At 42.1% G+C, this 14096-nt stretch overlaps 1 protein-coding gene across 1 annotated transcript in view; it reads right to left on the reverse strand.

Annotated features, from left to right (window-relative positions):
• OBSCN (obscurin, cytoskeletal calmodulin and titin-interacting RhoGEF) overlaps positions 1-14096 on the reverse strand; it is a 2124484-nt gene that overhangs the window by 1989784 nt on the left and 120604 nt on the right. The window contains exon 5 of the mRNA XM_078665296.1: positions 12000-12305. Coding sequence (XP_078521422.1) covers positions 12000-12305 — 306 coding nt within the window. The remainder of the gene's footprint in view (positions 1-11999; positions 12306-14096) is intronic.

The following is a 14096-nucleotide window of genomic DNA, read 5'->3' on the forward strand; positions in this document are numbered from 1 at the left end:
GCCCGATATATCTACAATAGTTGGAAGCAGGCAACCTGGTGACAGGAGGTGCAAGAGTCTGGGCCATGCCAAGTAAGAGTGGCTACTCAGTCTGGGGAGGTCATTAGAAACGTTCACTCACTGGGTTTGTGTAGGAGCTTGTCATGAGGTAGAAAAGAAAAGAGGACAAGGAGATAGTGTGGAAGGTAATATATGAGGTGAAAAGGCAATGGAAATCAAGAAAAACAGAAGTTTGGAATGCAATAGAGCTGGATAGAAAGAGGCCACGAGGGAGGAGTGGGCAACTATATAGGGCTGATATAGAGAAGGGAAATAAAGGAGTGACAATGAAAGGGTAGGTAAGAATGGGATAAGAAGTAGAGAGAGAATAAAGGCAGGCGTGTCACAGCATTAGAAAATGGACAAAAGATGTAGGAAAGACAGAATGAAAGTAAAGATAGGAGAGTAGAGAAAAGGAGAAAAGATAAGAATGGGGACTGGAAAGAAAGAGAAGGTGAGGGATAAAAAACAGAATAATAGGAAGGACAGAAATAATAAGAAGATGGAGAGAGAAGAAGATTTGGGTGCAAGGGAAAGGGGAGATTTGAGTGTGGAGAGAAAAGGAGGCATGAATGGAGAGGATGAACTAAGGGAGTGAGACAGTGAAACGGAGGACATGAATAAGCAAGAAATGGTGAGGAAAACAAGGAAAGAAAGTGGTGTGAAAAATAGAAAGGAGAGAAAAAAGGGAGGAAGGACGATAAGAAAAAAACAAAAGGTGATAAGTAACAAGAAGGGAGGGAAAAGGATTGAAAGGAATAATTAGAATACTGTCAGGGCAACAACAGACACACTAGCTCATTGGGTTAATCTAAGTAACGAAATTCATTAGTACGGTAGGTAAAGTGGCTTTGCACATGATTGCTGGGTAAGAGCTGACATCCGAGTGAGGGGGGGTTGTTTTGTAGTTGTGTTCTTCAAATGCAACAAATTGAAAACTTGAATAAAACACATTTTTAAAAAGGGGGACAGGTAGAGATAAGTGACAACTAAGGAGGTCCGAGATTATAAAGTAGATGAGTAGGAGAGAAGCGTAGTCAAAATATAGATTTGATAGAGAAAGGGTAAAATGAGAGAGAGAGGACAGGGAGGTCAGAGAGAGTTTGGGGAAAAGAGAATGGTAGAATGTAGATTGAAGGGATGAGGCAGGATGAGGGACAAGTAGAGGAGAATGGACAGGAAGAAAAAAGTGCAGAAGATAAAGAGACGCAAGGAGACAAGACAAAAACTTTTAAAAAGGGCGGAACGAGATAAGGACATGCGAGAGAGAGAGAGTGGAAGTGGACAGGGATAAGAAAAGGGTTGAGAAGGAGATAAGAGATTCATGATGATAGTGAAGAAAGGAATAACACATAGAATGATTAGGAAATAAGTTTCAGTGTCACAGGGATTCAGAGGTTCACGTAGCCCACTGCCCCCCTGTAATGGGTATGTTTTAATAACAACCCAAAATTGAGGGGAGGTCAATTATTTTCTGGCTTAGATTAGGGACTATGGTACCCTTTCTATGCCTCTGATTTTGGTAGCTTGCATGTGGCACATACTTGAATATTACGTTGTTGCTTGTCTTCAGTGCACAAAGCCTTGGCTGTAGTGCACGACGCATCTTTATTGACGCACATAAAGGAAAGAAATTTGAGGGAATATTGCTAGTCACTTTTGCTTTAAGTAGCTGAAGTGGAATACACATTTTCACAGCATTGAAAATAACCTTGTCAAAATACAGCAAACAATGCAAAAGGAGTAATTTTAGAGCAAATAAATTAATGTAAGAAAAAATATGCAGAAGATATGAACACATTTTTGTTTAAACTGTGTTCTTTGACTATTATTCAGCCAACTCTTTTTAATGGATGCATGGGGTTCTGAAGAACCTGCTATACAAGCTCCAGTGTGGGTTAGAATGATTTGCTCTTGATGGCCTATAATCAGGACGACTGGAAATATGTGATTGTGCACCTGCTGCATTTTTCAAATAATTATGAATCTGTCACATTTGCCACATAATCCGTCATCTGCTGCATAATCTGCAGATTTCAACAAACAATTGTTTCTATCTCAAATGGGTCAAACGTTACTGAAAAGGCAGCGACTTTGGTTGCTGTGCAGTAGAAGGCCTTTTTCAAAGGCTGACTGGTCACCTTTCTGCTGCTCATTACTATATTTTGGTGTAAAATTGGTACTATTTTGTCCGGCATTGGATCCATCCTTGAGCCTCTGTCATAATTTACTGACTGGTTTTTCAAACCAATAGTCCAAAAATCACAGTGCTACCTACGAGATACTAAAGACGCACTATGCCTCTTGAGGGACCTGGAGACCAACATCACGGAAGACCTGTTCATTACCATGGACATTGAGGCGTGTACACGAGCATCCCTCAGAGGCGTACCCTGGAAGTTGAGGAGCAGATTTTATTAAACACAGATTGGAACTTCCACACACCACCGTACTTCATCATGGAATGTGCAGAGGTAGCCCTTACGGAAAATTTCTTTGAATTTGAGGATGCCATGTACCACCAAATCACTGGTACATCTATGGGCAGCACATTCGCCCCAAGCTTCTTGGCATGCCTATAAGTGCACCAGTTTGAGGAAGGCCACATCTTCCATGAAAGCAATCCCTTCTCTGCAAATCTGAGGACATGGACACGTTATATCGATGAAGTTTTCATAGTGTGGCGAGGGGACCAAGATACAGCGAGCAACTTCATGGAATGGATTAACACCAATGATCGACATTTGAGATTCACCCACTCCATGAGCAAGAACCATGCGGTTTTCTTGGACCTTGACGTCACGATGAACACAGATGGCATCAGCACTAAAGTTCACAACAAATCGACTGATAAGAACAGCCTACTACTATATGAAAGCTATCATCCAAAGGCAATGAGGGGCAACCTACCAGTTGGCCAGTTCCTCAGGGTACGCATAAACTGTTCAGAGAAGGAAAATTTTCATGTACAAGCGGAAGAGCTTGAAGAAAAATTACAAGACAGACACTACCACAGGAAACTGATCAGGAAAGCAAAGAAGAGAGCAAGGAATGTAAACCGAGACGCGTTACTGGAAAACTACGAGAAAGAGAAATCAGACAGAGTTGCGTGTGTCAAAACATTCACACCAGTCTCCAATGCCGTACAAAAAATCATAAGAAAGAACTGGCATATCCTTCAAGGAGCAGGAAAGCACTGAGAACCACCCCTTTTTGCTTTCAAAAGAAGTAAGAACCTGCGAGATGAGTTGGTTCAGGCAAAAGATCCCCAACCCAGAGAAGAAGACCAAATGACTTTATGGAATACCCAAACACCGACAGGACACAATGTCTGGCGGCTGTGTCGCATGCCCTCTAACCGTGACCACCAAGATGGTTGACATTGGCACCACACGCCCGTGGTTATTGAACCACTTCAGTAACTGTAATACAGAAAACGTGGTATATCTTCTCACATGCCCATGCAACCTCAGGTTTGTGGATTTGACCACCAGAAAAATTAAAACCCGTATCAATGAACATCGCAGCACCATTCACTGCAAAAAAAGCAAAACAAAACCTACCAGACACTTTCTGGAAAAGAACCATAAATACACGGACCTGAAATGGGTGGTCCTGGAGGTCGTGAAGAAACAAAAGATAGACCTTAGCAGGCCACTCCATGTGAGGGAACAGAGGTAGGTTTACCGCCTCCACACATGGAAAGTAGGTTTGAATGACGACATTCCTTGGCTTCAACTAGCCCTGTAAAAATCATATGTCTATACATCATCTATATGTACATGCTACCTACATCCAGTCCATCATGTTACACTAGACATTCCTTGGCTTCAACTAGCCTTCTAAATATCATATGCCTACACATCACTTATATGTACTTAGCGCCTGCATCTAGTCCATCATATCACACTAGACATTTACTATAGTGACTGTATTCATTGAACAATGGCTCGAATTTCCTACTTAAGAACTGTGGGAACTGTATTTGACCCAGTATGTATGTCCCCCTCTCACCTGCCATGATTCTAAATACCACACCAGTAGGAATCAGCCTGATCACATACACTATGCGCATACTGTGTTGGGGTATGGGTCATTTCTGGTAACATGACCACCAGACTCCTTTCCTTAAATAGCGCATTATGAACTCCAATATATATTATATGTCTCCCCGGTGCATTTCACCCTACCACCATTATTTGGCACGCTTGAGCTGCTTTGAGTAATTTGTCAATCATATGGCAGGTTGCATGATATCATGATGACACTATCCCTTGATGCATTTTAGAGACTGGAGCCAGGTAGTTACAGGTGCTTGGCCTTTAACCATACATGCGCGGCGGAGTGCTAATTTTCTCATACATGAGCATTACTACAATCTTTGCGCGCATGAGCAGCGCGTAAAAGCTTTCCGAATTTTGAAGAGGACTCGGTTCAGTACAGAATCTGAAGCCCTGTACACAGTTGCTGGGCCTTATTCCATGTATGCGCAGTAGAGTGGACATTTCTTCGCACACGCGCAATCCAACAATCCTAGCGCGCATGTGCAGCGCGCAAACGCCTTCCACATTCCGATGGGGACGCCGGCCCCACACAGCGCATTAACTACCTGCCTACCAACACGTACTGAATACCGCCGCTTTGACACATCCAGAACCCATCTTAGGAACGTCAGGCAAGCCTCGGACCTCCGCCATAGCGTGACGTTGGGACACCGGATCCCACACTCCAGCTTCCTATTTAGCGGTGATGAATACTCAACACTTGACGCTGACACTACATAAAACCGGACGCCGGCTCACTCACTTCACATCGAGGAGCGGAGGTGCACAGATCTAGGTGCAGAGGCAGAGATCACGTCCAGTTACAGTCAGAGTATGAGTGTAGCGTTGAATGCTTTCCTTTTACAGGTTTCATACCATTGAGAACTAGAGAACCTCATGTGCTTTTGGCAGTACCTCAATTGGTTTAAACATCTTGTGTTCCTGTGTTTTCTCCTTATTTACATTTTTAGCATTCTGACCTAAGGGGTCTCCTGCCCTCACCCTCCTATGGGGCAAAAGTGTCCTCATTATAGGGTACATTTTGGAGAGATTTTCTCCTAACTGGTGCACAGATGCCTGTCACAAACTGGTGCACTTATAGCCATTCACGATAGATCCTTGGTGTATGTGGGTCCTTTTGTTATGTTGTATGGGGCAGATTTACAAGCCCCTTGTGCCTCTTTTGCGCCGCCGTTGCATCACTTTAGTGACGCAGCGGCGGCGCAAAAGATGCGCCATGGTGCGGGGTATTAACAACGTGACGCATCTGGGAGATGCATCACGTTGTAAAGCCCTGCGCCATAAGGAGGCTTCCCTGCGCAGGGGGGGGGGCGTTCCTGCGCAGGAACGCCTCAGGAACGCCTCCTAAAAGTGGCTGAGTGAAATCTACAAGATTTCACTCAGTCACTTTTAGGCCAATGCTGCGTCAAAAGCCTGTGCCTGCTTGAAGCAGGCGTAAGGCTTGAGGCAGCATTGAAAGAATAGACCCCCCAGAGCATTGCTGGAGCTGCATTGCGCTTGCGACGCAGCTCCAGCAATGCGCCGCCTTTACGGCACAGATGCGTGACGCATCTTTGCCGTTTTGGCCCCATGGTGCGGCGCATCATGGGTGACGGAGCTGCGGCGCACAATTACTGGCGCGATGCGCCAGTAATTGTAAATCTGCCTCTATGTGTACAATGCTATTTGACAGTTTCTCCATTTTGTCTTTACCTTTCAGGCTTAAGAAATTAGCCATATCACGGTGGAGTGTGATCCACATCACCCCACTGAGTGAAAATCCTCTCACCATAGCTAGGTAAGAATGGCGCCCGTTGTTTTTGTTTATCCCGGTCCTGATGAATGCTGCGGACCCAACTGGGCCTTCAGGCAGAAACATGTTGACCCCATTGATAGCGTTGGGGGGACAATAATATCCCCATTACACCGATCACTTTGTTTCAAACTACTATATAGATACCAGCACTATTAAATTTAAGCTGACATCCTTAATGACCTTTTAACTCACTACCTTTTTCCATGGGCCCCCACTTAGTTTAGAAGTGCATCCCTGTCATCAGGTGTATGCCCGCCCTCTATCAAACCAAGTTATTAGAGGGCGAGGACTGGTCTTTGATGAAGCATGACGACAGGCAGTGTATGAGATCAGTCTTTTACTTTTTGTGAGATGGCTGCACTCACAGACTAAACTGCACTAGCACTAGCGACAGCCCACTGGGAGCGGCTTCATTGTGGTACACACAAATGAGATGCTACCTATGCCCAGACAGTGTTAAAAAGTGCAAAAATGAAAGAATAATAAAGTAATACTTTCAAAAAATGTGTCCCATTGAGCTGCATAATTTGCCTTTTCTTGCTGCATAATTTGCTCCTGCCCTGCCACATAATATGGCCCTCCCCTGCCGTGTTATTCTAGTGGCCCTGCCTATAATAGACTTTGACTAATGATCCCAGGCCACAAGATAGAAGCAAATAAATATTGCAGGAATTAAGCTATCATGAAATAGCTGTGGGGTGTGGGCAAAGGGGTGCCAAATGATCCATTCATTTCACAGAATTAAAGAAAATTATGAAAATGGCAAACAAAAAGGTGAGCGGTCAATGGGGTGAGTGAACAAGAAAGAGGAAAGGATATACAATTGCAAAGAAGTGAAAAAGTTGGTTAGAAAGAAAAGAAGCAGAATTGAAGGAAATAAAGAAAGGACTAATAGTAACCATGTATGGAAAGAAAGAAAGAAGGAAAGAAAGAGCTAAAGAGATTAGGAAAGACAGATGGAAAAGAAGAGAGAAAAAGATGGAATGAATGAAGGATGTAAAGAAGGGTGTAAGACTAAAAGAAGGAAGGAACAAATAAATCAAAAATAAAGATTGGAAGTAGGAAAAAAGACAGAAGAAAATCTTGAAAACAGAATGAACTAACAAAGAATAAAAATATGGGGGAAAGGGATGAAAGGCGATGGAAGGAAGTAAAAAAACAGTAAAAAGGGTAATGAAAAGAAAAAATAAGACTAGATGGCACAAAGAATTAAAGAAGGGATAGAATAATGAAAAGTAAGAGAGAAGGATTGACAGGAAGATGATACAAAAGAAGGAAAAAAATAATGAACTAAGGGGCAGATGTATCAACATAGAGGTTTGCGAATCTCAAATAGCGATTTTTTAGAAAGCGCTATTTGAGATTTTTAAATTGGTATGTATGTAGAAAATCACATTTTGTTTGCGATTTCTTAAAATTCCTTAATTGCGATTAGCAAATTGCGAATCGAAATTAAGGAATAATTTCCCATTCATTTCTATGGGCCAGGAGGCCCATAGGAATGAATGTGAAGTTATTCTCAATTTGCGATTCGCAATTTGAGAATCGCAAATTGAGATTCATTTCAAGGGTGCAAGGGTGTCATAAGGCACCCTGAGGCACCCCTGAAATTCACGTGTGGGCATATGGCGCACATACATGCCCTAAGGGCATAAATGTGCGCCACATGGCACCTTCACAAATGCAAAAAAGTGCTTTTGTGAAAGAAATCACAAATTACCACCAACTTCAAGTTGGTGGTAATTTGCGATTTCTTAATGAGAAATCGCACATCTTGGGTGCTTTATACATTGCATTTAAGGAATTGCAAAATGTGGGATTCCTTAAATTCAATCGCAAAGTAAGGAATCGCAAATTTGCGATTCCTTATTTTGCACTCAAATTTGCTACATACATACCACTTAGCGAAAATTAGTTTGCAAACGCCGAAATTCAGTGAATTTCGGCATTTGCGAACCCATTTGAACTTCATACATATGGCCCAAGGAATGGTAAAAAGTAAAGGAAAGTGGAAAGAAGGAAAGAAAATGAAATAAGAATATAAAGAAGGACGATAGCAAGTAGGGGAGATAGAATTAAAGAACCATTGAAACAAGGAAAATAAAAGTTATTGAAAGATGAGAGAACAACCGGGAAGGGAGACAGCGTGTACAACGATGGTAATACCACGCAGGTTGATAACAACGCGGACGTTACATCATCTGTGTTGTTACCACGCATGGCATTACATCGCAAGTCGTTTCACCGACTTGCGCCAGGTGGCATGCAACATCAGGGAATGTGTTGGATTTTAAATCCAACACCTTCCCTGCTGTTACGCTAACTGGAGTAGGAATTGTAATTTATACTATTCATAAATCCAGCGCGCCATCTAGCGCAAGTCATTGAAACGACTTGCAATGTAATGCCATGCGTGGTAACAACACGGACGATGTAACGACCGCGTTGTTACCTACTGCGTGGTAACACCACACGTGGTAACATCACATATTCACAGGAAAGAATGATCTAAAGCAGGTACAAAGGATCAAAAGAAAGGAAAGAATGAATGGCAGACAAATAAAAGAAAAAATGGATGAAAAATGAAAGGAAAAACATGGAAAGAAGAAAGAAAAGAATTAGTGAAAAAACAGCACTTTCTACAAATTCTTTCAAAATCGTGCTTTAAATGTATCATTTGCACCTTTGTTTTCCCCATGAGGGGAATTCGAACATGCCTTTACAGAAATGGTAGGGAATGCTCACTGTGCTCTCTCGTTCAGTGCCTGTTCCTCAAATTAGGGAGTATTTTATTTTCCAGGCTACTCCCTGGCATTGTTGAATTTCTTTATGGCTACAAATGTGCGCATTGACCAATCCGAAGCGTTCCGCGTCATTTCCAGGGTGTGCTCCGCTTGTTAGCGGAAAGCAAAAGAAAAATGTGGAACGTCTCACCCAAAGAAAAGCATGCTTTGTGATACATTCTAGCAACACCTCAATCAGAATGCAAATGTGTTCTTCAAGGAAAGGGCTTGATGCGTATAATTTGCAGTCTGTGTTTTGGTTTCCTTTAGTTTCATGGGATTTGAAATGCTTTCTGGTTTATTGCTTGAAAGCAGAGCTCAGAGCTGTTTTCAAGGTGTGCACTTCCTATACAGGTGTCAACACAATTTAATTTGAGTGGAGCACTACTGTGCTTTTCCTCTTTCACCTCACCATTCAGTACACAGTAATAGTCTCTACATCTTTGTCATGGGTGGAAATAAAATGTGATGGGAGCAGGGGCGGGCCATTATAACTGTCTGCATGTAATCTTTAGTAAGACTATTATGAAGTAAATGCGCAATGTTGACGTCACTGATTAGAGCATTACCATTAAAAATAAATGCTTACGTTCCAGGTAAGCCTCTATGAGCTTTAACTTTTAGGCTACCTAGGCTACCGAAATCAGGATATAAAGCTGCACAAAGAGCCATTATCATAGCCATCTTTACAAGAGGTGTTTATATGAGGTTGACCCAACACATACAGCGGCACTGGATTTTATTGAAAAAACTGCATTTGTCACTAATTAAAACACGAGAGCTCCCAACGAGAGGGGGGACAGGTTACCCGTTTAAAAAAATTAAAAGTAGCCCCAAAACAACAGATAAAAATGGCTTCTGTGTGAATTTATCAGTACTTGGCGGCTCCTCTCTGGGGGTGGGGGAGTCGGGGGGGGCTGAGTCGACACCTAAAAAGGTTGAAAATAGACTGCTGTGATATTTTTGCTCATTGGGTTGGTCATTCTCTGCAGATACCCATAGGCAGCTCTGTAGCGGCTCATCGGCTTAAGTGGATGAGCATCGCGGTACTGCTTTTCAGCAATGCAAAAAGGGAAAAATAAAATGATAATAAAGCAATGTTGTTATTTATTTTTCCATGCTGAGGCAGTTTTGCGGGGCGGGTTGTGCTGGATTGGGCAGAGCAGGTGGAGAAGTGGTGGCACTCCCTAAGGGTCCATTACTGTTTGGCCGGCCGTCTTGGGCCAGCCAAACAGTCAAGAGCACTATGCATGTTCTTATCCCGTCTGTTGTACAGCCTGGATTGAGAACATGCCCAGGTCCCAGACCCTCTCTCTGAGCACCGAACCACAGCGCTCAGACCAATCATGATGCTGCTGTCATGGTGACAGCAGCATCATGATTGGGTTAGGGTGCTTCCTGTCCTGTCCACACAGAAGGTACAGGACAGAGGACAGGCTGCAACCAGCCAACCAACAGGTATGTGTTTCTTTTTTTTTTTACTTCCCACTCCCTCCCCGCCCCACTACTGCTGCCTGGATGCAGCCACCACTGAGGCAGCTGCAGATCACTGTTTCAATTACAGTATGCCACACTGAGCCTTTGATCATGTCTCAGTTAGTAAAATGGGGACCATTGGTGTGGTTAACAATAACACGTATTCTGCAAGCACCCAGTGGAAGCTCAGTTTGTGGTGGGTACTTATGAAAGAGCAGTACAATTAGAATATGAGAATTTTGCATGACCAATCCACAATGTTAGGAGAGACTTTGCTCTCACTAGACAGTATAGATGTCTTGTTTTGTAAAGCAGCTACCTTGAAAAATAAATGAATCAACTTATTTTAAGAACTCACTGCATATTATGTAATATTGTTTTATGTTGGCACTAGATAGCAGGATTAATTGTCGGCATCTATGACTCTGACTGCCCATTGTTATATTTTGAGGTTGAGATTTATTTTAGTTCCTACAGCAGGAATTGAGAATCGACTGGACTTCCTTCTTCTATAAATCAGATGTCTGTAAATTATGTGGCTATAAAAACGAATCTTTGGCTCATGCCGAGCTGTGATTGAAGAAAGAAAACAACATTTAAGAGTTTTTTTGTAAGGAGTGTCAGTGAATTCGGACAGTTAAGGACAGTGCAATTTATTGTTTGAATCATGTTGTAAAGCTACAACATTTATAGAAAGGGTGCATTTCAAATCACAATATGGGATTATGGAATGATGTTTAATGCTTTGTATACAATTTGTATTGAATCTGTTCTGGATTATGGTTTTAATAACCTATCAATAAATGTATACTTGGCCGCAATGCACAAGGAGGACTATTGGGTTCTTCTCCGAGATTATTTTTACTGTAGAACCAAATGATACATTTCAAAAGCAGTTTGCCAAAAACAATGGTAAAAATCGAAAACACTTTGGATGCAATTTGAGAGGCAAAGCAGATTCTACTCAAATTTGGAATTTTTAATTAAGCAAAATAGTTCATTTTTAAAAGTACGTACCTACGTCCCTGTTCTGTAGACAGATAAAGAAGAATTGGCAAAGGCAGTTTGTCTGGCTTTAAAGGAATGTTGTAAAGTAAGATGAAGCATTACAAGTAAATAGCATGTGAGTATATATGTGTTTGTGTGAAAGCAAAGACCTGTAGAAGAATATTGGTATATGTTAAAAGGTCAGGAGACAGTTGTACTGTCAAGCCAGACCCAAAATCCAGGTAGTTTAATGACTGCCCTCATCCCATCTGTGCTGCTGGCTGAGAAAAACAACATCAATTATCTAGTTATCCAAGACACTTTAATAGCATTACAATGGGATGTGCCATGCCCCAGAAAGTTGAAGCTAAAGCAGCTGGATAAATGAACAAAATCACCACAGGTGAGTGGAGGGCAAGCACCTTTTTGTGGAAGCACACAACGTCTGCCTCATCAAAACACATCCTCCTGCATCACAACTTGTGGGCAGAGCCAAAGGCCCTCTAGTGATGCTCGCATTATTGTCTGGTGGCAGCTGCACTTTCAAGCCACACCATTAAAAAGATGAGAGCTCTGCATTTCCCCAGTCTCACAGAGGTTTTGCCAAGAAAATATCTCAAGAACATATTTAAAAGCAGATTGGGCAAGATTTAATATAATTTTTAGATTCTGATCTTGTGAATTCCTTGAGATTTTCCTTTTCATCTCACAATGAATCCCTCATAGGAACTATCCCCAATACTGAGAAACTCCCTGGGTGATAGGTTTGCAAGATATTTGGTTGAACATTGTTAAGATGGATGACTTACTGGTTATTAATTTTAGGTTCTGGGAATTTGGCATCTGTATACTCACCAAGGTGCATGGTTCCGGGGAACTCAAGATATGCGCTTTGACCGTAGCTATTGACGGCACTGACTCGGAACTGGTAGTCTCCTTCCTCTGACAGGCCGCTGACTGTGAACTCAGGTACAGGGACACTGGTGGAGTCGTGGCACCTCATCCAAGTCATGCCCAGCAGTTTCTTGCGCTCTACAATATAGCCATCGATGCGGATGGGGCGGTCCATAGGTGGAGGGGTCCAGGCCAAGGTGACAGCGGTTTCTGTTTTCTCTTTCACCACAGGGTTAACTGGGGGGTGAGATGGGGGCTTTCGTAGAGCTGTAAACACACATGTACAAAAGAGAAAATACTGTAAATGCTATAAAACCGGCTAAAGCACTTTCGACATTGAGTGCCCACTGTAGACTTTTGGAGGTGGTGGTTTTAAATTCTGCAGGTACAGAGTTAGGGTAGTGATCTTACGAAGTCAATTAAATTAAAACTATCGTTTAAACATTTGTGGTGCGCTTTCTACAACAAGCCAACATAATGCAATATTTTATTTATTTTTGTTTCCTATTTTATTTTATTCTATTCTTTTCTTTCCTTACCTTTTTTCTCTTGCTTTTCTAGTCTTCCAGGCTAAACCAGAAGAATTTCAAAGCCATATGTAACATTTATATCCGCACTCAAATGTATGGGGTTCTTAGCGCTAGATTAGCATAATTAACAAAATGTGTAACATAAGAGAAAGGTAATTTAGACATTGAAATGTTATTAAAAAATATCACTGTGCGTATATGCCCTCACAGGGTGTCAGACCTGCATGAATGTCAGAAACAGAAATATCTCATCTTCTGAAGAGGGCGAGTGCCCTCTACCCTTTCTATCCAACAACTATTATTTATTTATTATGCTCTCTTTAGGCACTTAGACAATAAAAAAAAAAAGCAATTTTTTTTTTTTTACGCTTATTTGCTGAATGGCCACAACCATAAATAATTCATAGCGGGACAAATGAGAGGCAATGGGTTTTCACTTTGTTTTCCTACCAGGTAACAGACCATCCTTTCTTTACCTCAATCCTGACAAAAAAAAATTATTTGGTAGAAGTTCAGACTAGTAGCCAGTGACCTTTGACTTGATACTCTCCTCATTAGGGTATAGGATGGACCCCGTCCTTTTCCGCCAGCACATGCGGGTTTTCGGATTAGCAAAGGCGCTGACTGGGCATTTTTTTCAACAAGACACTTAAGTCTGGGTATGTGTGGCAGTTATAAATAGGCGCCCCCTGCAGAATACCATCTCCTCGCCTAGCTACTTGAGCAAATATACAGCTTGCTGACACCTGATGAAGTATCATCACCCAACTGCTTAATGATGTGGTTGTCCATCAACGGCCTGGTCCGTTGCCCATTAATAATCGGCTCGAGTGTCGCACAACATGGCTGCTCACTGTACTTTCCGTTGACACTTAACATTATCAAGCGATGTGTCTATGACAAAGATACTTTCTTGAATGACTGCTAGGCTTAGCGTTGCAAGTGCAAGTAGGTCTTGTCGTTTATTTGCAACAATGTCCATGAGCATACTCTCACCAAGACCGCAAATGGAGGCGGCTGCCAGACTTAGTAATGAAGAAGCAAACATAGTGCCAGTAAAATATCTCAATGGATTAGGGTTCAACTGCAAATATCAGTGTGTAAGAAGAAGGACACATGTGTGTGAGGCTTCACTAAGCTCTTATTTTGACCAGACTGATGAAATGAGTACCATTACATTGGGTGATAGTAACCTATCTTACTACAGAATTTTCTCACCGACGTACCACTGAGTGGTTTCACATAACCCTGACAGTAGTCAGTACTTTGCACCTGAAGGATTCCACTTACATCTGGAGGACACTTCCAAACTTCCAGACACTCAAATCGGATCCCAGAAGAGGAATATTCCAGGAAATCTACAGCATATTTAGAGTTGCTTTTTGACTCAAGCAGAATTTCCACTAGGTGGAAAAATGTGTATGTAAATGTGACATGTGCTACTGTGCATGTACGTTTTGGCTCTCTAGAGAAAATCTTTTATTTCTAGAGATCCCCAGTTCCCTCCGGACCGCACCCTGGGAAATAC

Source organism: Lissotriton helveticus, chromosome 10 (genome assembly GCF_964261635.1).
Source record: "Lissotriton helveticus chromosome 10, aLisHel1.1, whole genome shotgun sequence".
Taxonomy (NCBI): Eukaryota; Metazoa; Chordata; class Amphibia; order Caudata; family Salamandridae; genus Lissotriton; species Lissotriton helveticus.